This window comes from Lepisma saccharinum, chromosome 1 (genome assembly GCF_977018435.1).
Source record: "Lepisma saccharinum chromosome 1, izLepSacc3.1, whole genome shotgun sequence".
Taxonomy (NCBI): Eukaryota; Metazoa; Arthropoda; class Insecta; order Zygentoma; family Lepismatidae; genus Lepisma; species Lepisma saccharinum.
This window is the reverse complement of record NC_139229.1, coordinates 153441136-153463544: the sequence shown is the minus strand read 5'-3', so window position 1 is coordinate 153463544 and position 22409 is coordinate 153441136. Positions and strand designations below refer to the sequence as shown.

The 22409-nt window shown below is 38.4% G+C and overlaps 1 protein-coding gene and 1 non-coding gene across 5 annotated transcripts in view; one reads left to right on the top strand and one right to left on the bottom strand.

Moving 5' to 3' along the window:
* Positions 1-2273: 2273 nt before the first annotated feature.
* On the bottom strand, positions 2274-2347 carry TRNAI-AAU (transfer RNA isoleucine (anticodon AAU)). Its single transcript has one exon. It is a non-coding gene; the product is annotated as a tRNA-Ile (tRNA).
* A 9025-nt stretch (positions 2348-11372) lies between these two features.
* Positions 11373-22409, top strand: part of LOC146002730 (uncharacterized) — a 79460-nt gene continuing 68423 nt past the window's right edge. For all 4 annotated transcript variants that reach the window (XM_083140692.1, XM_083140686.1, XM_083140679.1 and 1 more), the window contains exon 1: positions 11373-13265. In XM_083140692.1, the coding sequence (XP_082996818.1) occupies positions 11760-13265 (1506 nt within the window). In that variant the 5' untranslated portion in view covers positions 11373-11759. The remainder of the gene's footprint in view (positions 13266-22409) is intronic.

Here is a 22409-nt window from a genome sequence, read left to right as displayed (position 1 = left end):
ACTTGAAAATTCTGGGAAAACTCGGGGAAAATACATTTAGAGTTCATGTAGGAACCCTGTGGTGTGTTATTGTTTGTGGCTCTAATTTGGCGTACACTGGAAATATACAGAGAATATTGGCTTGGTGGTGAAATGCCCTATCGTGAATTGAAAACATAAAGCGGCCTCCTCCTACTTGATAAACATGAACAAGCCATCTGCTGTGCAACTTGTTATGACACATTTGCAGCAGGAAATTTCATTATCACTTGCTCCAGTATGTCCCAAGGATAAGGCTAATTTGTTTTCATGTGGGTACCAGCAGAGAAACAGGACCTGTTTCACTTTTATGGGGTGTACAAGGTCATCAAAGTGAAATGAGATCAAAGGCAATACCAAGATTACATCACAGTGTATTTGTTGCCTTCATCCCCACTCCAAACATCTGCTCTGTGTTGAACAACACACTAAAGATAATGTTGATCCCATGATGTTGCTTAGCAGAAAAGTCATTAGATACCATGGGCATTGTGAGTGGAGTCGAACTAGTTAGTTGAATGATTGATTGATTTGGTGTTTTAAGTCCACTTTATGCACAGTAAGGCTAATCGGGACTGGACCTACAGTTTAAAGTGGGGTCCGAACCACTATGTGCCTCCACTGGGTATCGAACCCGGTGTTAGTTGAATGCCCTGGAAATTAATGTCCACTTCAAATTAGGTAAATGAAAGATGCTATTGTGATGTCATTAAGAGAAATAGAGCCCAGTTAATTAATATTCTAGCCAGTGCTTGAAGTTGAGGGATCCTTGTATGAATCAACATGTGGAGGATGCTTATGCAAATTATCCTAGCTGGGCGATACTTTATGAAAAGGTAGTGATTGCTGCCACAAAAGTTTTAAGCAATCCGATTGACTGACGTGACGTCATTAGTGTGAGGTTAGGTTAGATAGGAGAAGAAGAAGAAAAAGTGTTGTGGTACTAATTTCAACCTTATGAAAATTTTCTTAACTTGGGAATAGGATCCCCCACTGCAAGCAACAATTTTCTTTGGCGCACAATTTTTGTAAAACTTCCTTTTTTATATCAGACTGTAAACTGCTCTTGAATTGGCGGATTTAGCGGGAACCACACACAGGAGCACGTGCTTCCTCAAAAGAGATGACTGGGTGTTATGAAAAATGATGATATCTTTATATCCCAATGAGCCTTTAAAAGTTCAAGCAACGTAAATAGAATCCGACAGTAATATATTTTTCCAAACGGCCGAAGAAAACAAAAATAAATAAATAAAAAATAATAGCACGTAGGTTAATCAGCACTGGCTTTACTTGACATTGAAATGTGTCACCACTGAAATCAATCCGAGAAAACTTGGATACAGACACTGTCGTACACGGGGAGGAGGGGATGGGAGAGCCAGCCCCCCCCCCCCGAAATTTTGAGGAAATCAAAATTTTCGAATGAAACCAATAACGAACTCTAGAACCAATCTTAATATAACTCTGATTACAACGTGTCTGAACATTTTTTAGAACGAAGGATAAAAATGGTAATTACGAAATATTCTACAGTCCAGCCTCTAGAACTCAGCTATGCGCTCTCCGAAAAAAAATCCTGTATCCGCTAGTGGTTACAGGTCAGTGACGTTCAGTGATTTATCCATACACCCTCATTAACAGACATATTATTCTTACTAACCTATTAATTATAAACTTTATTATTGTATGTAGAAACAACGAAATTAGCAAAATGTTATTTTAAAAAAGTTCATCGCTGTCGTGCTCGCTACATGCTGTGAAAGTTTAACAGAGGCGCCCCATAAACAAAGGGAGGGAAATATCGTGGAGGGCCAAGGCCTCGGGCAGCTTTTCTTTGGGTGACGTGTGGTACTTTCTTGCCCTGCACCTCCCCTCTGGCGCCAACACTGCAAGGAGGATTCTGTAAACTCAACTCTACTATCCAATGTTTGCCATTGCCATACGTTTAGTCCCAATTTAATTGTATGCAATTGCAATGTAGACTTCAAGACACAAATATGACTAATTTTACTGTTAGCTTCTATAAATCTTCTTGTGTACCATTCATCTTTGTTCCAGTATCACATCACTTGGTATATACATATTTTTTTCTTCAATATTAACTCGTGAAAAGGTTTAACAAGAAATGAATACAACATTTTATTTTCTACAGTTTCACATACAGGCTGCCATTTAAAATTACCGAAAGGTACGAAGTAGATTATATTTTTGCAAATGCGGAAGTAATTTATGACGAAGAAAAAAAGTCAAACTGGCCAGTGTGGGGATCGAACCCACGACATTCGCGTTATTAGCACGACGCTCTAACCAACTGAGCTAACCGGCCATACTTACAACAGCGAGAGAAATGGAATGATACGATAGATCATGCATTATCTATCTAATCATCACTCGCTGACTACACAGCTGTTACCATAGCATGAGCGATGGAGTCAGGCACGTATCCAAGGAGGGGGGGCTTAGGGGGCTCGAGCCCCTTCGAAAGTTTTCGGTTTACATTAGATAAAATGAGATTTTTTGTTTCTTGTGGTGTTAAATAAAATAATGTGACGTTAACTTAAGGAGAGAAGTAGTTATCGAGGCAAGACGGAAAATATTCTATAACACTGTTATTGTTAATAGCTCGTATCCAAGGTAGGAATCAGGGGGCTCGAGCCCCCTTTCAGAAAAAAAAATCAGTTTACGCTAGATAAAATTAGGTTTTTAGCTTCTTGAATAATGTGATGATAATTTGAGAGAGATAGTTATCGAGGCAAGACGGAGAATGTTCTGTAACCCTGTTATTGTTAATAGCGCGTATCCAAGGTGGGGATCAGGTGGCTCGAGCTCCGTCCCCCAATAAATTTTTCAGTTTACACTGATAAAATTAGGTTTTTGGCTTCTTGAATAATGTGACGATGATTTAAGGAGATAAATAATTATCGAGGGAAGACGGAGAAGGTTCTAAAGCTATTATTGTTAATAGCACGTATCCAAGGTGGGGATCAGGGACTCGAACCACCCCTTCAGCTATTAGCCTATCTTATGCACAAAATGGATTTTAACAGAGCAATCGTCTTGCAGAGAGAATCACGATGATCCTGCTAATATGGTGTATGTGTGGCTCGAATCCTGGGATGGGAGAACACGGGCGGGAATTTTCTCAAAAATTCCCCTGTGCAATTGGCTCTGAGGCTCACTCAGCCGCTCAATAATGGGTACTTTGGAATGACCATGGGAAGAGTGTGTGTGTGTGTGTGTGTGTGTGTGTGTGTGTGTTGGGGGGGGGGGGTACTGATCCATTAATTCTGGAATCGATTGCATGTGAATCCTTTTCTCTATGCCATGAGCAATGCACAGGAAACAATTTTACTTTTGTAAAAAAATATTTTTCTTACATAGCTTAGGTAAAGTTCCCCGTGCATGTACCACCGTGCCATGAAGGTACATTTAGGGGATGTGGGGCTCGGGCCCCACACATTCTCGATCTCGGCCATATTGAAGGTGATGTGATCAACACGACGCTCCGGCTGCCTTTACCTCCCTCCCAGGTATCCATTGATTTGAGACAGGGTGAGCCCCAGAGTCGCTTTATGTGGGGACAAGGCCGAAAAATTCCGACCGCTAAGATCACCCACCTTTTTCTTACACAATTGTCGTTTATTGATAACAGCCAGCTACAAAAACTTCAATTTAGTCATAAAACGGTAGAAAGTTTTCTATCGAAGCGAGTGTCTGCTTATACAACCACTTTGGACTTTTGATAGATTGCTATAGAAACTGATTGGAAAACAATATTAGCACAAATTGTCAGAATAGTAAATGGACCTCTCGACTTTTCGTTGTTCAAGCTTTTTGTATGCACGCGTAGAGTATACTGAATCGGACCACTTTCGCTCGCTCAAATCTTGTTCTTACTGACCCTATCAACTGTGAGTCGATTTTGATCATCTTGTCTGAATTTTTTTGTCAAAATTAATTTAGTTTACTATGCTCTTGTTATCCACAGGAAAATAAAACACTGTTTGCTAAATCGTTAAATTACATCTTCTTGCTTATCCATAAAGGAGCCATATAATAGGAGGGTTGGGATCCGTGAGGAGGGTAATTAGGGATGCAGGGAATGGAACACCATGACGGCGCAAACCATTATATAATTTGTCTCGTTCTCTGTCGAAATTTGGACATTGTAAAAAGAGATGTGTGGCATCTTGATTAATTCCCCCCCTTAAGCAGGCTTGTTTAGATGTTATGTGTAAACGTGCTAGGTGATCAATAGTGCGAACATGCCCGTACTACGTAGACGCATAATAAAAATTATTACTGGTCTTGGAAAATTATATGAATAGAACGAAGGTTCGTTTTGTGAATGTTCTACAAGCCATTTGTATGTATTACCCGTGGATTGAAATTGTACTATACTCGCTTAAACTCGTTCGAATCTCCCACGCTCGAGCGTGCTACGCTCGAACGTACCGTACTCGTAGTGGAATTATTGGCATCGTCCCGTATTTCATAGCCTAATAAGCAGCACTATCAACCTACAACCTATACATGGAAGGAAACAAGTACATGCAATTACAATTCTAAATAATGATTTCGTATACCTATTATGTAAGACTCAAATACAGCACATATACAATATCTACAGACCAAAACGTAAAATGGATACACACGCTGACAGAGCTGCCTAAGCAATTACAAATATCGTATCACAGTGCAAGAAGTACGTGTACATCATTGTTCACTAACCAAAAAGGATAATCATATTCTGCGAAATAATAAAATGCAGTTATAACATCATCTTGATTAATTTCTCCACATGAGCAGGCTTGTTTAGATGTTATGTGTAAACGTGCTAGGTGATCATTAGTGCGAACATGGCCCGTAGGCGCATAATAAAAAATATTACTGGTCTTGGAAAATTATATGAATAGAACCAAGGTTTATGCAGTTATAACATTCAATCCATATAATTCTAATAACCTTGATTCAATCGAACATCATTTCATTGTAAAAATAATCGTAGAAACATAAAATGTCAGTCTAGGTAGTTTCAGCCCATAATCATCTATTTTATTTTCACATATGTCGGTAAGATATACAGAACTGCATTTTAACATGGAGATGATGACTATGTTCACTTATTTTTCAATTTCACTTGATCTTTTACTTCACGATCCATATTTGAGGGCCTACTACCATAGACAAATTACGGAAATACGTCTACTAATAGGGTTCGAGAGTATTTCGCTCGTTCGGTCGTTTTTCGCTCGAGCGGAAGAAATATCTAGCGTTGCCCGTGCTAGTTATTTGCCGCTCGAGCGAAAAACGCTCATTGCAGCACTCTAATGCACAACGTCTCGTCACAGTCAATCTGCCTTGCTTCAACGTCTGCTTATATACCCTTATCTGTGGTCTCGTTTAACTTTGAGTCTCACATTAACGAAATGAGCGTAGGAGCGGCAGTATGTTGCGACACAGAGACGCAATACGCATGAGTGCTGAAACGAATTCCATGCTCCATAACCTGAAATTTTCACTTTCATCTTGTATTGATAACAAAGATTACATGGGAAGCAAGTGTAGAGAACAACGAACTACATTTAAAGAGAAAGCACAATGCAACATGAAGACAGAAATCGTGTCCACAGGGATGTTAGTCAGGAGTTACGACTCTTTAATTTCTATCAAACGTAATGCGGCAATGGCTTTTCTAAAATTGCAAGATGCACATTTCATTATGAATGATTAGAAAGACCATACAGTAGACGTGAATGCCACGTGGATCGCAGATTTGCGCGTTGAGTGGTCGATTCATTATCTTACCACCGAAGGTTCCGAATACGATTCGTAGTGTTTATTTGAAAATGTGTATTCATCAATTTCATCCAATCGCCGTTCATCCTGATCGTCACTATTAAGGATTAGCCTAAGTTGACAGATAAGTAACGCAATACAAGAAAATACATTCAATACTGCAAATCTAGAAAACATTTTCTATTTTTATTCTGTACGCATGGAACGGTACATGCAAATTTGGTATTGAGTCTAAGGTTGTTGTTTTAGTCCACTTTATGCACAGATAAGCAAATCGGGACTGGACCTACAGTTTAAAGTGGGATCCGAACCACTGTGCAATGTGCCTCTACCGGCTATCGAACCCTGAACCCTTTGATTACAAGGGAACGGCGTTACCACATCGGGAAGTTCGCAAATTCGGTATTGATTGATTGATTTGTTTTACTTCGCTTTTCTGCCACTTTTGGCTAATCGCGAAGAACAGATTCTCTATTGCCCGTGATATTCGTTTGTCATGTTTGTAATTCATTATAACAGAGATTGAACTATGAATATAGTATTCTAATATTGGAGTAGCCTTGTGGCCTCGCGCTTTTGTGCCAGATGTCCGAGTTCAATATCTAGTGGGTACCCAAAATTTCATTCTAGCATCATGAGTAGGCTTACCTCATGCGGGATTAGCCCGGACGCTCCTGTTTTTTTAGTGCTGTCCGGATTGATGTCCGGGATTGCAAAATGTCCGGGGTTTTCATAATCTGAACATGAAAATAGCTACCGGTATTGAATATTCACGACCAGAATTTAAAACAAACAAGCCATTTCTGAAAAGAGTCATGTCTAGTGAAAAGTGCAACTGAGTCAACTAACAGATAATGCTACCTAGAACAGAGAGGTTTCCTTCCTGAACATCAGAAAATGTATTATTCAATTAAACATTTAAAAATTAATTGATTGATTTTAGAAAATAAAGTTAATATTTTTCTTGTACAATTTATAGTTTAATGATCCAATAAAATATTAAGGCTTTTAAGTCATTTCAATTTATTTTTGTAAAAAAAAATGAAATTCAGCAGTAACGAGTTGATCGCCAATATGTCCTGGGTTGGACCCAAAAAAATATGGTAAGCCTAATCATGAGGACAATTGGAGAACTTATTGAAAAGAGTTGTGTTCTATAGTGTATAAAGCCAGATTAAAGCTGTGATGAAATGACCATGATGAGCCATCCAATGAGAAGCAGCTTGTCTGACCTTGATCCTCAAAGAGTCAAAGTTCTATTTTAAACCCATTGTGTAGGAGATATTTTCATATCAGAAATAATTCTCACACTTTATCCGTAAGAAACAGAGTGAGGTCTGCTTTCATAATATACATGGATTATATTATTCCGAAAAAATATATATTTATTGCCCTTTGATGTTAGGCTGTTCTGTGAAGACAGACAGATAAATATATATATAGAAAGAGAAATTCTCCACTTTCACTTTATTGTATGAAGGCACTGTAGCGTGAATTGTTGCAGGAAGTGATGATTGTGTTGTCAACTTTCTCTGTCGTACCCCTGTCTCTATTTCTTCTCTTGGGAAGCAAATGGCTGTTAGGCGTGTATGAACCTTTTTTATTTAGGCCATACAAACACAGTACACATATATACGTATACAGTGTTTTTACCTGGGAAGAAAATTACATATATATTTTTTGCTCAACGACAAAATTCCAAGCAACGAAATAATTCATCTTGTCGTATCCATCAGCTATGAGCACTGATCTGGTATCAGATGTTAATGAGGAAGCTATGGTGTCAGAACTTTGTTTTTTCAATTTGCACTAACATCAAGAAGGTCATGAGAATAAAGTGTAAGGCATTATGAGGCAGATAAGATATGAAAGTGAAGAAGCATGGGCGGATTAAGGGGAGATGTTTAGTACCAACAAGAAGTAGTAAATTAATATAACAGTGAATGACCATCCTGCCTTTGACATACAGTATGTAACATTGTTATTCGTACACATAGAATTTCCGAGGAAAAAATGTCATATGTACTAGTAAATATAATCATTTTCATATGTACCTGGAAATTAATGTTAATGAAGGTTTCACCAATAAATGTCAATAAAAATATATGTTCAAAGTATATAAACAGAGCATATAGTTTGTGTGAAAAGAGAAAAACACGCTGTTTCATGCAACATTGTTATTCGTACTGGCAAGAGTTTCAATCTTCCTCGGATACAGCGCCACCGCTATTCGGGCGATTTCGTGCAGTTTGTAACTTCGTAACAAGTTTGAACATGCAAGCGCGCTCCCCGTCAAGCGGAATGCTGGCGTAGGTATTGTTGTAGGCCTATCTATCAGCGTGTTCGAAATGGGCAAGGTGAAGGAACTTAGTTCCGATCTGAAGGATGTTATTATAAATTTGGCCCTTAGAGGTTATTCGTTAAGAAAAATTGAACAAACAGTCAATAAATCACACTCCACAGTTCAATACATAGTAAACAAATTGAGAGGAAGGTTCATCATAGAATGTGCCGAGAAAACCAAAAGAGAGACGGTTGAATAAACGTGATGAACGCTTTATTTTAAAAAGAGTGCGGGAAAACTCCCGACTAAGTGTTCCTTAGATAAGACCGTTAGTAGAAAATGTTGCTGGCAAGATGATGTCCGATCAAACTGTCCGACGTGCCTTGTGGAAGCATGGATATCATGTCAGAATACCACGAAAGAGGCCATATGAAAATAAGGCGAATCGCAGGAATAGACTTTCATTCGCGAGAGAGCACATCCACAAGGACCAGGAATTTAGGGATAGTGTCATATGGTCAGACGAGTCCAAGATTAATATATACGGGTCAGGTGTGATAAATAGGGTCTGGAGAAAATCAAATAAAGACAATGATCACATTAACACAGTACCAACAGTTAAACACGGTGGTGGTCATTAATGATTTGGGGCTGTATGTCGTCGAAAGGTGTTGGTATCACCCAGTTTATTGATGGTATCATGGATGCATATGTTTATTTGGACATATTGAAGAACAATATAAAGCAGAGTGCCCAAAAAATGGACATGCCGCCTATCTACAGATTCCAACAAGACAATGACAGTAAGCATAAGGCGCGAGTTAACATGAATTGGCTAATATGGAATGTGCCCAAACTACTACAAACACCAGCTCAAAGTCCAGACTTAAATCCCATTGAGCATTTATGGGCAATTTTGAAGAGGCGAGTCCATAAAGCAGGCGTCAAGTCCAAACAAGAGTTGAAAATTGTTGTGCAAGCAGAGTGGACTAAAATAAGCTCTGAAACATGTCTGAAACTGGTTAATTCTATGAAGAACAGGTGTCAAGCAGTAATTAAAGCCAAAGGATACGCATCAAGGTATTAGAACTGTCAGTCAATTTGCTCTGAATATACTGTACTTTTTTTCTTTTATATTAGTAAGTGTACGAATAGAAAAGTTGTGCAAAAAATGGCATGTTTCTCTTTCAGTTTCATTTAATTTATTATTGCCATTGGCTATACAGAATTTGGGTAAGATTTTATGTTCCTAATGATATTAGTTATTGAATTGTAAAGAAACAATTTCAAAAGAGTGTATTTCCTTTCAGATATTAAAGCATTTTCTTTGAAAATCCGTGTGTTCGAATAAGAATATTACATACTGTATCTAAAACTAAAAATGGCAACAACTAAAAGAAAAAGTCATTCCCCTCAAGAGAAAGTCGTTAATCCATCATTGAAATCGGATAGTTTCAGCTAGATTTTATACTGTATTCGCATGTCTTCCGCTTTCTACTTTTATTCTAATATAGCTTCATGAGAATGAGTATATCAGCAAGATAAGACCGAATTCGCATGAAACCAGAAACAACAAGCGTATAAGTTAGGAAAAGAGGAACTGGACAGTTAATTCCACTACCTGTTACAAAAGCTATTGAAGATAATTAGGAACAGTGTACTTCCAACAAGAAAGGGTTATGATAGATATGAACAGTAATGAAAAGAGTTAAAATCCCACGGTGCTGTGAATGTTTCCATGTGTTTCTCAGCAAACGTGAGAATTTGTTGCACTCTAGTCGACTATTACATAATTTGCAGTAATATTCAAGTTCCTGAAGCTTTCACATTTCAAGTGAAGACATCAGATCGCCTTTCTTCTTCCATGTCGTGTCGTGTTTTTCCCATGTAAAAAAATAGTAACGTTATCTTGCACTTTCTTACCGTTTTGTGAACAGGAAAACTGAAAACTGAATTGAGAATGGTCTTGAATCAGTATTTCCTGGCCAAGCAAGTAACTAACTCGTTGAAACTATGACAAAAGAAACTAAACATTCTAGCAGCAGAGACATCTATTGGAGCTTATATTACATTTTTGAGATGTGTGCCCGTCTTTCTTGTTTCTTATCTAAGGTTAATGTTATTCAATCTTTCTTCTTTCAGTAAAGAAATGTGTGTCGTTTACATTTTTCAGCAAAAGTGAATTACCTAATTGTACTAAATTGGTATGAGTTTTGCTATTTTGTTGTGATATGTGCAGAAAGTTAATAATGTGTTTATATAAAAAAGGGAAAAAAGATAAAATGTTCATTGTTCAACATTAAATTGGATACTTATTCATGTTATTATCTACCATAGACTTATCTACTTGAAAATAAAAGATATACATAATTAATACGGTGATTTGCCTCCCTCCTAAAATGAATGCAAGTTTGACAACCTGGTAATTAGCAAAGTCTTGTAAAGAAGAAATTTCTGACTGAACAGTTACATCGTTACAGTGGTATCCATAAGTATTACCAAGCAAATTGTCCATAACCACGTTTACTCTCTTTCTTTTATGCAATGGGAGCTTCAAGAACTGGCAAACACTAAAAAAACTGCTTACAACCTCTGAACCAGTATACGTAAAAATACAGTCCTTAAAAATAAGTAGGATGAAGATAAAACCCAACGAAAAATAGTCATGGAAAATTTGCTGAGCAATACTTATGGATCCTACCAGTGGCGGCGATTAGGGGGGCAACTGCCCCCCCCACTTTTCGCCACTTTTGCCCCCGCACTATGCTAAACCTTATATACAAATGGAAACATACTCTCCTTCCCCCCAGTTTTGGTACCTTGCCCCCCCCCCCCGGTTTGGAACCCAATCGCCTGCCACTGGATCCTACTGTACATTTCGATTAGCGTTGGTGCATACAGTGTAAGCAATTTTGTTTTATGATTGGCAAACGTGAAGTGATTACAATAATCTATAAGTGTCATATTTACAGGTTCGATACATAATTTTATTTCCTGTTTCAAACTAATCATTTTGCTTTGCACTAACTAGGTTAAACACGTCATCCGTATATTTTGATTTAATCGTAGAGTCTGGATGTAATTTAAGTGTTAATTTATTTCTTGTGAATTTTGTGCAAATTAAGGAAGTCGCGTGTTACAATTCCCATCCTCCGAAGCCAATTCCAGTTTCCTTTTTTGTCGCGCGTGGACGTGCTTGTGACGTCACACCGCTTCGCCTGCAAGATAATCGTTCACGTCGGTCAGGAGGGCAGAAGGCTGGCAGACGCCATGGTGCGTGGAGTAGTCTGTGGTGCGGAGAGCTTTCGCCCGCGATGTAGACAAGACTGCGTAACATTCGTAACAGAATCGCAGCGCGTGGTAAACCGTTGAATCTGGTTTGTGGCTGTGAAAGTGACAGTTTTTAATCGAGAAGCTATTTGAAGTGTTTATAATCGGATCACGAAGAGCACGGAACCCAGTGAATTCGTTTTTGTACGTATATAGTGCTTTTGTACTACGGATTTTGTGCTTCGTGGATCTACCTCACCTAACCTACGAATAAGCTCGTGCTCTTTTTTATGTCTTTCGATGCATAATGTGTATATTGACGTAGTATCGCGACTGTTTGTTTGATATTCACGCGGTCAGACACATGCGTGTCTGACAGCACTGAATGGTAGCGATGGTGAAAAGTGCAGGTCCACCGTGTTTTTCACAATGTTACGTGTGTCATCGCGAATTCGGTACAAGATCAATAGAATTGCATGAACCGAAGTGTTTGGCTCGGTGGCACAAAGAAAACAAGAAACTCCCCAAATCTCAGCAACGAACACCACCGGTGAAAAAGGAACAGGCAGGTGTGGTAGACGATAACGGGAATACTGTTTCTAACCTTTGCGATAGCTTAGACTTGGAAAGCAATGAACAAGTTTCTATTGAACTGATTCCGCTGGACGCAGGAACATGGCCTAAAATGAAGAAAAGCAAAAGTAATTCGAGTGTAAGTGATGAGAATATTGCTAGACCTCAAACTGCCACTTTAGAAAGACCACGCGTTTTAGATGTGGCGCATTTGCAAACATTGGACATGTCTCTTACAAGGAAAGGGTTACTCTCTATTTCAAATCTCTGTAAGCTACCTCCAAGAGTGAAAGGTGTTCCCTGTAGCAATGTGGGCCCTGGAAGGCGAAAGAATTATCTTCACAGAAAAGTAAGCGGTAAGCAAAGGGTAACTCAGATAAAAAAGGAGGACGAGAAAGAAGATGAGAGTTGGGAAGATGAGGAGAGTAGCGAAGCTGAAAAACCTAAAAACAAGAAAATGTCAAGGCAAAATAAGGTTACAGCAGTCCCTGCGTTGAAGAAAGGTAACGATCGGCAAGTTTCTAATAGTACAAGTAGTGTTCCGTCAAAGTCGAACCCTGTGCGTCGCGGTTTGGCTAAGAAAACTAGAACATTTACAAAAGTCACCAGTGTGAAAAAGGTAGAGGAAGTGTTTGTTGGTCCACCAAGTAAAGTTCCTTTGCCTTGCAACAGTTGCGGTAGACCAGAACACCCAGAAAGGTTTCATAGCCATCCTGTTTCACCTCCAAAACCGAAAACCCGAAATGCTGCCCAAAACAAGACTGATAAAGAACCCGAAAAGACAATATCGAAACCTGTGATTAAGAGTTCGGTTCAGAAACCCGTGGCGATTAGGTTCCGAAGTAGCAGCAGCATAGATAAAGGTAATTCGAACGAAAAAAAGAAAGGCGCACTGTTCCCGTCTAAATCCGTATCCAAGAGCAACAACGTTGAAGCACCAAAAATCAACCCGGTTAAGCGAGCGAATGTTCCAGCACGTCAAAGCAAATCTCCCGCTCAAAAGCCCGTTTCCCAAAAACCTGCACAAGCGACGAAAGAAGAGAATAACAAGACTGGCAAGCAAACACCGCAGCCTCCGAAACCCACCGTGGTGGTACACAAAAAGAACATTATGGGGGATTCTTCGACCTGTCCGGAAAATGCCGACATAGAAATACTGTGGAAGGAAGGGAAGCTCAAGCTGGAACCCGATAAAGCTTTTATAATAATTGACGATCGCGAAACTCCGGCCCACGGCCCACGGACATTGATGTGTTATCTGTGTGGGAGGGAGTTTGGGACAACGTCCTATCCGCTTCACGAGCCTCGTTGCTTGGAGGTAAGTCAGCATATTGAAATCTAATTGTCATTCCTTGTAGTTTTATAGAGCCTTGCACTAATTTGTAAAATTTGACTATTTTAGACACGGCTTTTAAAATGATAACGAATGTAGTGTTATTAAAATATGCGCCTATTTTGATAGCAAATGTTTATTTGTGCAGTCGCAATGCAAGCAAATACTGTGGCCGAATGTGCTGAGTGTTCAGCTTATCATTGACATGGGTTCTTCAAGCCCCAGGCTGGGCAAGGCGTTTCTTTATGTATGTTTCTTCATCAGTTTCATGTTATCATCCTCATCGTAGCAATTAGTCTAAGAGCTAAGGTAAATTCTCAGTGACAATGGGTATATAGGAGTGAATAGATACGCAGGAACTTTCGTTCTGCACATAACATAACTGCAACCTGGATACCCCTTCCCTCCCTCCCTTTTTTACCTGAAATAAAAATGGTAGTATTTTTGTCATGTCTAGTACATATGAACTTAACCAGGTAGTGTAACTCGATAGCTGTTCAGTCACGTTTAATACACTTCATAGTACAGAAAGTTGTCACTTATTTAGGAAGACTTACTTGTTTGTTGGGGGCGGGGGTGGACTTGGAGAATGCCTGCCTCTCTAGCGTCGTCGCTGAATGGTCTCGGATAACTTGCTCATATATCAAAGGATTGTAGGCAGAAACTTACAGAATTTTAACAAATGAATTGTAAGCGTAATGAGCACAATGGTAATAAAGATAGCTAAATAATTTTGTCCACTTCATAATTTCAAGCTGTTTTGCTGTTTTCAATTTAAAGATAAATAAACTACAATTTGTTTCAAATTAATAACATTATTTCTTTTTTAAGCAGAAATAACCTAGTTTCTCCCTAATTTGCTGTTCATCAAATTACAATTATTTGCCATTGACTGAACCATTAAAAGTGTGTGATATTCCTTGTCCATGCATGTGCCGACCGCCACTATAAAACCTCAGCTTTTTTAAAAAACAAAAATTCATTTTTTAGCTCTTTTACATTGTTCATGATTAGGAGTTCTTCTCCCTAATATTCTTTACAGTCAAGAGAGGCGTTATTGTAACTTTATGACTAGAGTTAATTTTGATTCGAACAAACAAATGAGCAAGCCAATCAAGAATATATAACTCGGAAATACGACAATATTTAAGTCTCGAAGTTGCGTATTTGCACTTCTAGTTGTACGAGACATCCATTGTTTATTTCATTGATTGATTCCAACAGGCAGACAGATTAATATAACTTATATCGCAATAAGATAGTTCCATTTAGGTATTTTAGTCCACCAAATTTCATCTTTGTGTCTCTAGTAGTTTATAAGTAAGCATGGAAGTCTTGTTGAGGGATGGAACAGTCGACCTACTCCTCCTAAATTCTACCACTTAATTCAAAGAATGAATAATTCCATAAGTTCCCAAAATTTCTCAGCCATGATTAAAAAAAAAACTTTGGTTTTAAGTCCACCTCATGCACAGAGAGACTAATCGAAACTGTACTACAGTTTAAAGTGGGATCCAAAACATTGTGCAATGTGCCTCCACCGGGTATCAAACCCGGAATTTCTTGATTAGAGGGCGACGGATATGTGCCTGATTATTAATGCAAAAGTCATATTTTTAATTTTATTTATAGTAATTTAAAAATTTTAAACTTGAACTCTTTGGGAGTTCGTAGCGTGGAAAAGAGGCATTAAACAAAAATTATTAAGAAAAGTGGTTGAACTGTATGGTACCTGTACGCTGTGAAAGTTTGTGCGGCGATACACTTTATATGATGCACTAGACTCTGGACGAAACTGAGAACGAGACAGTTTGTAACTCGAGGCGATTGATGATTGATTTGGTTTATTTTACTTCGCTTTTCTGACACTTTTGGCTAATTGTGAAGATGAGGATAAGTGAAGATAATGATGAAGGGACACTCAACAGAGAACATCCATGCCCAGATCGGGATTCGAACCCGGAAACCCTGGTGCTCGGCTAAACACTCCCCCAACGAGGTCGGCACAATTCGAGGCGATAGCAGCGCCTTGTAATCAGGGTGTCCAGGGTTCGATACCCGGTGGAGATACATTGCACGTTGGTTCTGACCCCAATTTAAACTGTAGGTCCAGTCCCGATTAGCCTATCTCTGCATAAAGTGGACTTAAAACAACAAATCAATGTATCAATCGAAGCGAGACCGAGTCACTGTAAGTCTCTCTTATTTTTTTCTCGATACCATACCATACCTAGTATTTTCTTTTCGGTCTGAAAATATCAACGAAGCCTTTCTACAATCGAAAAATTGGTACCTGGGGGAAACCCTGGGGGGTAAAGGCGGTCAGGGGCGTGATGCTGATCACATCAACCCCCACTCACGACCGGATCACGAATGTGTGGGGCGTTAACCCCACACCCCCTATACACCTTCATGGCGTGGTGCTAAGCACAGGGGAGCACTTTACCTTTTTTACCATACCTAGTAATCAATATGGCAGACAGAATTTGCACGAATATGGAAGAGTTAATGAGGTGCTATATAAGAAAGAGAAATCATTAGCATCGCCGTAATTTCGCAGAGCGAAGACTTGATGAGGGAGAATGGAAAAAATCACCATTTTCTGTCAGAGCTGTCATATCCAACGGATTTATGGTCATTATTACTTTTATTGTCGGATACTGCAGTGGTGAGAATGTAATCAGCGAACTCGTGGGGGATTTAGGTTATGACATTTTCAGATTTCTCACCTCAAGCCTTTAAAATGTCAAGCACACCTTTTCGGTCTGAAAATATCAACGAAGCCTTTCCACAGTCGAGAAATGGCAGCTAGACCTTTACTAACTACGTTGTTAGATGTTAATGTTCCACAAAAAACATTTTCCCCAAACACGAGAAAAGAAAGAAAAAAAGTTTCGAGCAATGTAAAATAGAGAAAGTGTGTCCCTAGTATTTAACTAGTACCTAGGTTGCTTATATTTATTTGTGGCCACTTTGAACTTAGGTTCAAATATACTACAGAGAGCACAGTCTTGAAGATTGAACATATGTGTACTTTAAACTTTGATACCACAAGAAATTTGACTTATTTTCCATTTCGATTCCTGAGTGTACAATATCAGCTAAAGGAAATGCAAGTGCAGTCATGATAACAAATCCTTAATTGTAATGAACAATGAGGATTTATTGCCTTGGTAAATAGAATATACCAACTGTGTCGTATTTAAAGTATTGAATGGTGTAGCAAAAATTGACATTTTTGAATATATGTATCTCAAATCGATCATGGTAATTAATATTCCACTTAAATAATGTTTACATTTTTTATATTGCAAAGAGTTGGGTTACTCCTATTGGTGTGTAAATTGACGAATAAATATTATCTTACTTTTGCGTAAGTGTCTTAAAATGCTTAAAGAATTAAAATAGTTCTTAACGTTAGTAGTTTATTGAAAAACAATCTTAGGCGAGTAAAATACGTTATTGGAGAGCATTCAACATTCCATAATTCCAGTTAAAAACTATCTGTAATAGTTGAAAATGAGTTTGCTGCAAGTTACATAGTCTCTTTTTTTATTCTCCCAATGTGACGAAACAATACTTCATGTATGGATTCAAAACTCTTCCACAACCTGATGACCTAGATTCGCCTTGTGCGGAAATGCTTCCTTTGTGCCATGCACGGAATATATAATCAACATATCTGTGTAAGCTTGAGCACGTAATGTCATCGTGTTTACCGAAGATTATCGAATTTTCCGCCGGTTCATTTGCTGTTCTACTTTGTTTCATATCAGATCATGTTTCGTAAATAATAAAAGTAGTTGTCCTAAAAATCATATAGATTTAATAGGTCGCCCATGTGTATGTTTTAATCCAATCCATTCCGGTTTTCGAAACCTAACCGCCAATAGCAATTTTCTTGCTTATGAACGTTTGCGGTTATTATTTATGTAATTTATTATTGAAGTAGGATGTAAATCATCTTTTTTTCCCATTTCCTCTGCGAAAATAAGAATTATAATTATATAAACAATAAATATGTAGAAAATCAAAAGAAATAATAATGTAATGGACTGAACAAATACATGTATTATTAGAAAACAAGTTATTTGGGAAGAAGACGTCAGCTTCCAAAATATCAGCATTTGGAACGGTTGTTCTAATTGGCCAATCGTGTTATTTCCTTTCTAAAGATTACTGTAAGTTAAAATAATTATTGAAGATGCTCAATGATTATGATTAAGTATCAAATAAGTAACAAGTTTACAAACTTTGTAACACTTTTAGTAACCATCGCAGAACGAGCGGCTAGGTACAGCATTAGCACCTTGGGAAATACATGCTAACAACACCAAACCTGACCTGCCTAACCTATCCACGTAGGCATATAATAGCATAAATAGGTTTGCTAATGCTGTCCTTAGCCGCTCGAATCGCAGATGGTTACCCTCTCACTCAATTTGCCAGATGGCACGGGTGTCGTATATTGCTTTAAATCACAATCGAGCGAATCCCGTAAGAAATAATAATAATAAAAAGACACATTGGAGACACAACAGTCAACTAATGAAATGCCTTTGTCCAGGTCGAGAAAATTTGATGGCATTTCTGGCGCAAGAAAATAACTTTCTGGGACACATTTATCAAACGTGCAAAAGGGATTTAACATTGTCAACGGAAAGTCTCAAATAGAGACAATTTGTTACGGGTTGCACCAGCGGAGGAAAAATATCAGCTCACCAATGGTGATAGGAGCAGGATGACACAATGGACTTTTAACCTTCTAATGTTTGTGCCTCACAATCAATACTCTAGTGCTGTGTAGCCTCGTTGGTTCGTAGCAAATCACCATAGCAGCTGACTTAGAGGAGCGAATGCAAACAATTCGTTGTTTGGCATTACGTGTGTTATCTGATTTGCATTTATAATGACGTTGGCTTGCTTTTGCAGAATGAACTCGTTACTTTCAGTTCTCACTTGTGGTGACAGTTTCACACGAGTAGCACAGTTGCAATAATGGCTTGCGTGCGTGTGAATCTTTCACAATGAAGCAACTTCGCTGTACATTTAGGTTAAGTCAGGATGGTTCCGAGACGGCACGGGACGTGGCAAAATCTCGTCTCGGTCTCGAAGGAAAATCTCCATTAAGTTGTTTTCGTCTCTATGTTTAATAAGTCTATAGTAAAGTAATGTTAATTTTGGTCTGATTTATTAGTGTCGAACATGACTGGACTTGTCCTGGAACCGCAGCGGGACCCTTCCATTAAGAAATATGTCTGAACCATTAAGTTCAAATCAGGACGAAATTTAGACCTAGGCCTAGGACCTGTAGGCTTGGGCAGTGGTACAGTGGGATCCATGAGTATTACCGTGCAAATTGTCCATCACCATGTTCGTGCACTTTATTTGACCCAATAAGAGCTTCAAGAATTAAAAGAAAACTCAAAACATGCCGTTGTTAACTTCTGTACCAGTATACGTAAAAATCCATCGTTTAAAAACGCATAGGATGTAAGAGAAAAATTAATGAAAATAGTCATGGACAATTTGCACGGTAATACTCATGGATCCCACTGTACAGGAACTTTTCTGATTTGGTGGTCAGTACAAATTTCAATCTCTCTCTTTCTGTGTATTTATAATATGTGGGGGTGCATTTCTTTGTAAGTGTCCCTTCATCAAATTTGTTCAATATAATTATTCATTCTTGTCGTCGCGATTAGCCAAAACTGGCAGAAAGTAACATAGTATTGTGGGATATTTAAATGAAAAACCCCAGAAAATACCCTCCCCTCTGCCTCTCCACAGATTTGTTTCTGGTGCCGATACAGTTCCACAGTTATGTGATAGCCTACTTATAAGTTACGTTAAAAGTTACGTGTGATTTGTAATTGGAGTGAGCTGTGGAGGTAATAAAGAAAGACGCAACCACTCTGCTTTCTAGTGAGCAATATTAAAGAAGCACCTGTAAATTGAGAAGAAAATAGAAAAGCCTTCGCGTGTTTCAGCGTCAAGGATATTTCTTGCAAATTAACTTCTCTTTTTTTTTTTCAAACGACTGAACATCCTGCGTCTCCTCAAAATGTATCGCATGTATACCAAGTTAAATATAGCAACCACACAAACAGAATGAATGTATTCATGCCTGGTACAGATTACTTTGGTTTTATACGATTCATGTATGTTGGAACTGCGCTTATAAAGCCGCAGGGTGGGATAATGATGCGGCATTGTGGCTAATGGTGTCGACTTGTAATCAAGGGTTCGATCCCCAGTGAATGCACATTTCACAATAGTTAACCCCACTTCAATTCCGATTATTGTATCTGTACATAATATAGACTAAAAATAATTCTAAATTTTGTGTTGCATCATTTATCCTCGTCGTCGCGATTAATCTAAACGTCTAAAAGGTGACACAAGATAACAAAAATTTACATAGAACACGAAAAATTTGGATGAAGTCATACGCAATTGTGAGAGTCTACTTGCTGTAAATGTTGGTTGTACTACACGCAAAGGAAAAAAACCTAACCAAACCCCCAAAGATAACAGCGAATGCAAGTCAAAGAGGAAACTTGCGAAAAAATAATATCGTGAAATTTATCAGACGCCACACACCCCCTCTCCATGCGGTGCATTCGTTATCTCCATACACGAGACTTGCGACCAACCAAATAGCCACGTTAGTTCAAGTTAAGGCCACCAGATGCGTGCAGGGTTGGAATAATCAAGAACGGTAATGAAGAGTTACGTGAATTCGTTGCAAGTTTTTCATTAGCCCTTTTCCCTTCCCTCGTTATGTACTGTTGCAAGATCGTTGACCTCTCGCGTGAATTTGGTGAGCGGTGCAAGAAGCTATACCACGCCTGAAAATCTGCAGTTAAGATTTCCCCCTCTCTTTTCTTTCAAGTTGGTCCCCTTGCACCAATGGACGATTTGTCGAGTCATAATGCGACGGAAGAAATCGATAAATGTTCACAGTTCTGTTACGGAGGTCCTTCTTTGAGAGAGGTTGTTGAACCAAAATCCTTGCTTGGAATTCGGAAGTTTCTTGTTTGGTTTCTGCGGTTCCGGATTCGGTTATCGATTTTGGACACATTTCAGTGTGGTTCAGGAGCCCATCTTATTGTACTTTTTTACCCTATGCTTTCCTGCAACTTTTGGCTAATCGCAAAGACGATTAGATGAAACTGATAAATTCAAGCTTACAAAGAAACACTCATGCTGGTGTTGGGATCTGAACTCGGAACCTTCGGTAGCAAGCTGAGTAATCCACTCAACGAGTTCGACCACCAAGCCAACTAAGAGTTCACATTTAATTGTGTGCCCAATTTCGATTAGTCTGTGTGTGCATAAAGTGAACTTAAAACAAAATGTGAATTTTTTATATTATGTATCTACAAAGGATCTTCGTATTACAATGACAAATTTACACACAGTGCATAGAAGACACCAAGGTACAGAGCAATTTTTGGCAGTGTTTTGCTTCTTGAAACCTTGCTTCGATGCTAAGAGCCTAAAATTAGTATTTTACCTTGCGTGTATGCAACCACGTGGTACAGATACATGTTGCCACTGTCATAGTTGACACTAAAAACGATACGCTACACTATGACATGGTCCAACAGAGGAAAACACATGTATCCCTGGCAACAATCCTGGAATCTGTGTCACGTTGTTCCATACATGCAGGATTATAAATTTCGTTTTTGAGGTCTCTAGCATCGAAACGAAATTTCAAAGAGGAAAAAGTTAAGAAAAGTTGTTCCCCTTGATGTCCTCTATTCGTTGTCGTATTCAGTTATTTGAAAATATTGAATAGAGAGTAAATATGGTGTATATGAAACGTTACGTGATGACATCTCGTGTATGTAAATTCAATATGGATGCAGTACTTATCGAAGTGTGTACTCGCATTAATTTCATTTTAAGTTCCCACTAATAAAAGTTTCGATAATACATTCAACAATAAATTTAAATTCTGAAACAATTGAAAAGATTTCTAAAGGTGACTTTGAGAGTTTTCAGATAGTCCAATATTGATCCGTGAGGCGAATGAACAAGTTTCTTTCTGGAAATTCTAAGAAATAATGGATATATTCGCATTTCATTAATAATGACTTCCTTTTTTCCTCTTTCCTGCTGAAACATTTCTTGCGTTGCAGTAAGGTATTTAGAGTATGACCTTTAAGTGCTTCCCTCTAGCCAACTTTCCCGTGCACTTCTCCAGAGAGGAAAGAAGAAATGGAATTGAGTAGCCTGTGATAAATTTACAACTGCTGCAACGGCTTATCACGATGAAATATTCATCTGATACCACCGACGATGAAAGATTTATGAGGCTCTTGGTGAATCCAATACTCGGCTAATAATGTTTTATGTAAAGTAGCCTTACTCCCCCCTGTGCAAATGACGTAAGAAAGCTAAAGCGAGTGACCTTGGATATTATCATGCAATGGATCTCTGTTCGTTCTGTCAATTCTGCCTATTGGCCTGAGAAATCGATACGTTTTCAGAACGCCTTGAAGGCAACCCACGGCACGTTTAGTTAATGCTGTTGGTAAACGTTTTGCTAGCATTGCCAATGAAACCTAACTTGTCTCTATGCATACGCTCTAATCGATGTTGTGCAAACAAGAATGTTTATCTGCCGACATTGGTAAGCGATGTGTGGTTATACTATCTTTACTAAATCTTTCGTGGCACTCTCTATCTAGTATAATTGCGAGATTTCTTGTAAGTTAATTAAGGTTATATTCATTTTTAGACGTTTCTGTATTCATTAGAAGAAGGTCATTGAAGTACAGGGAGTGTAAAATGTACTCGTACACCTTGAATTTTCAATTTATAAGTTTTATCACAGTTATAACAATGTCAAATAACGCCTTAAAATTTGTACACTATTGAAAATTCAACGGAGAAAATTATGGACTTCTTCAAAATGGCGCAGATATGAGGCGCAAGATGCATTCGTACACCTAGTTTATTACTAATCTTCAGTTCAATATTATTTATCTCCATAAATATGGAGAAATCCCATTCTTGTCTGCTTCCATGCTTTGATGTAATAATTCTAGACTTATGTTAAAATGCTTATTAGCGAAGCTTTGTAGCAATTAAGCGTCAAATGGGGAGCTGTGACCG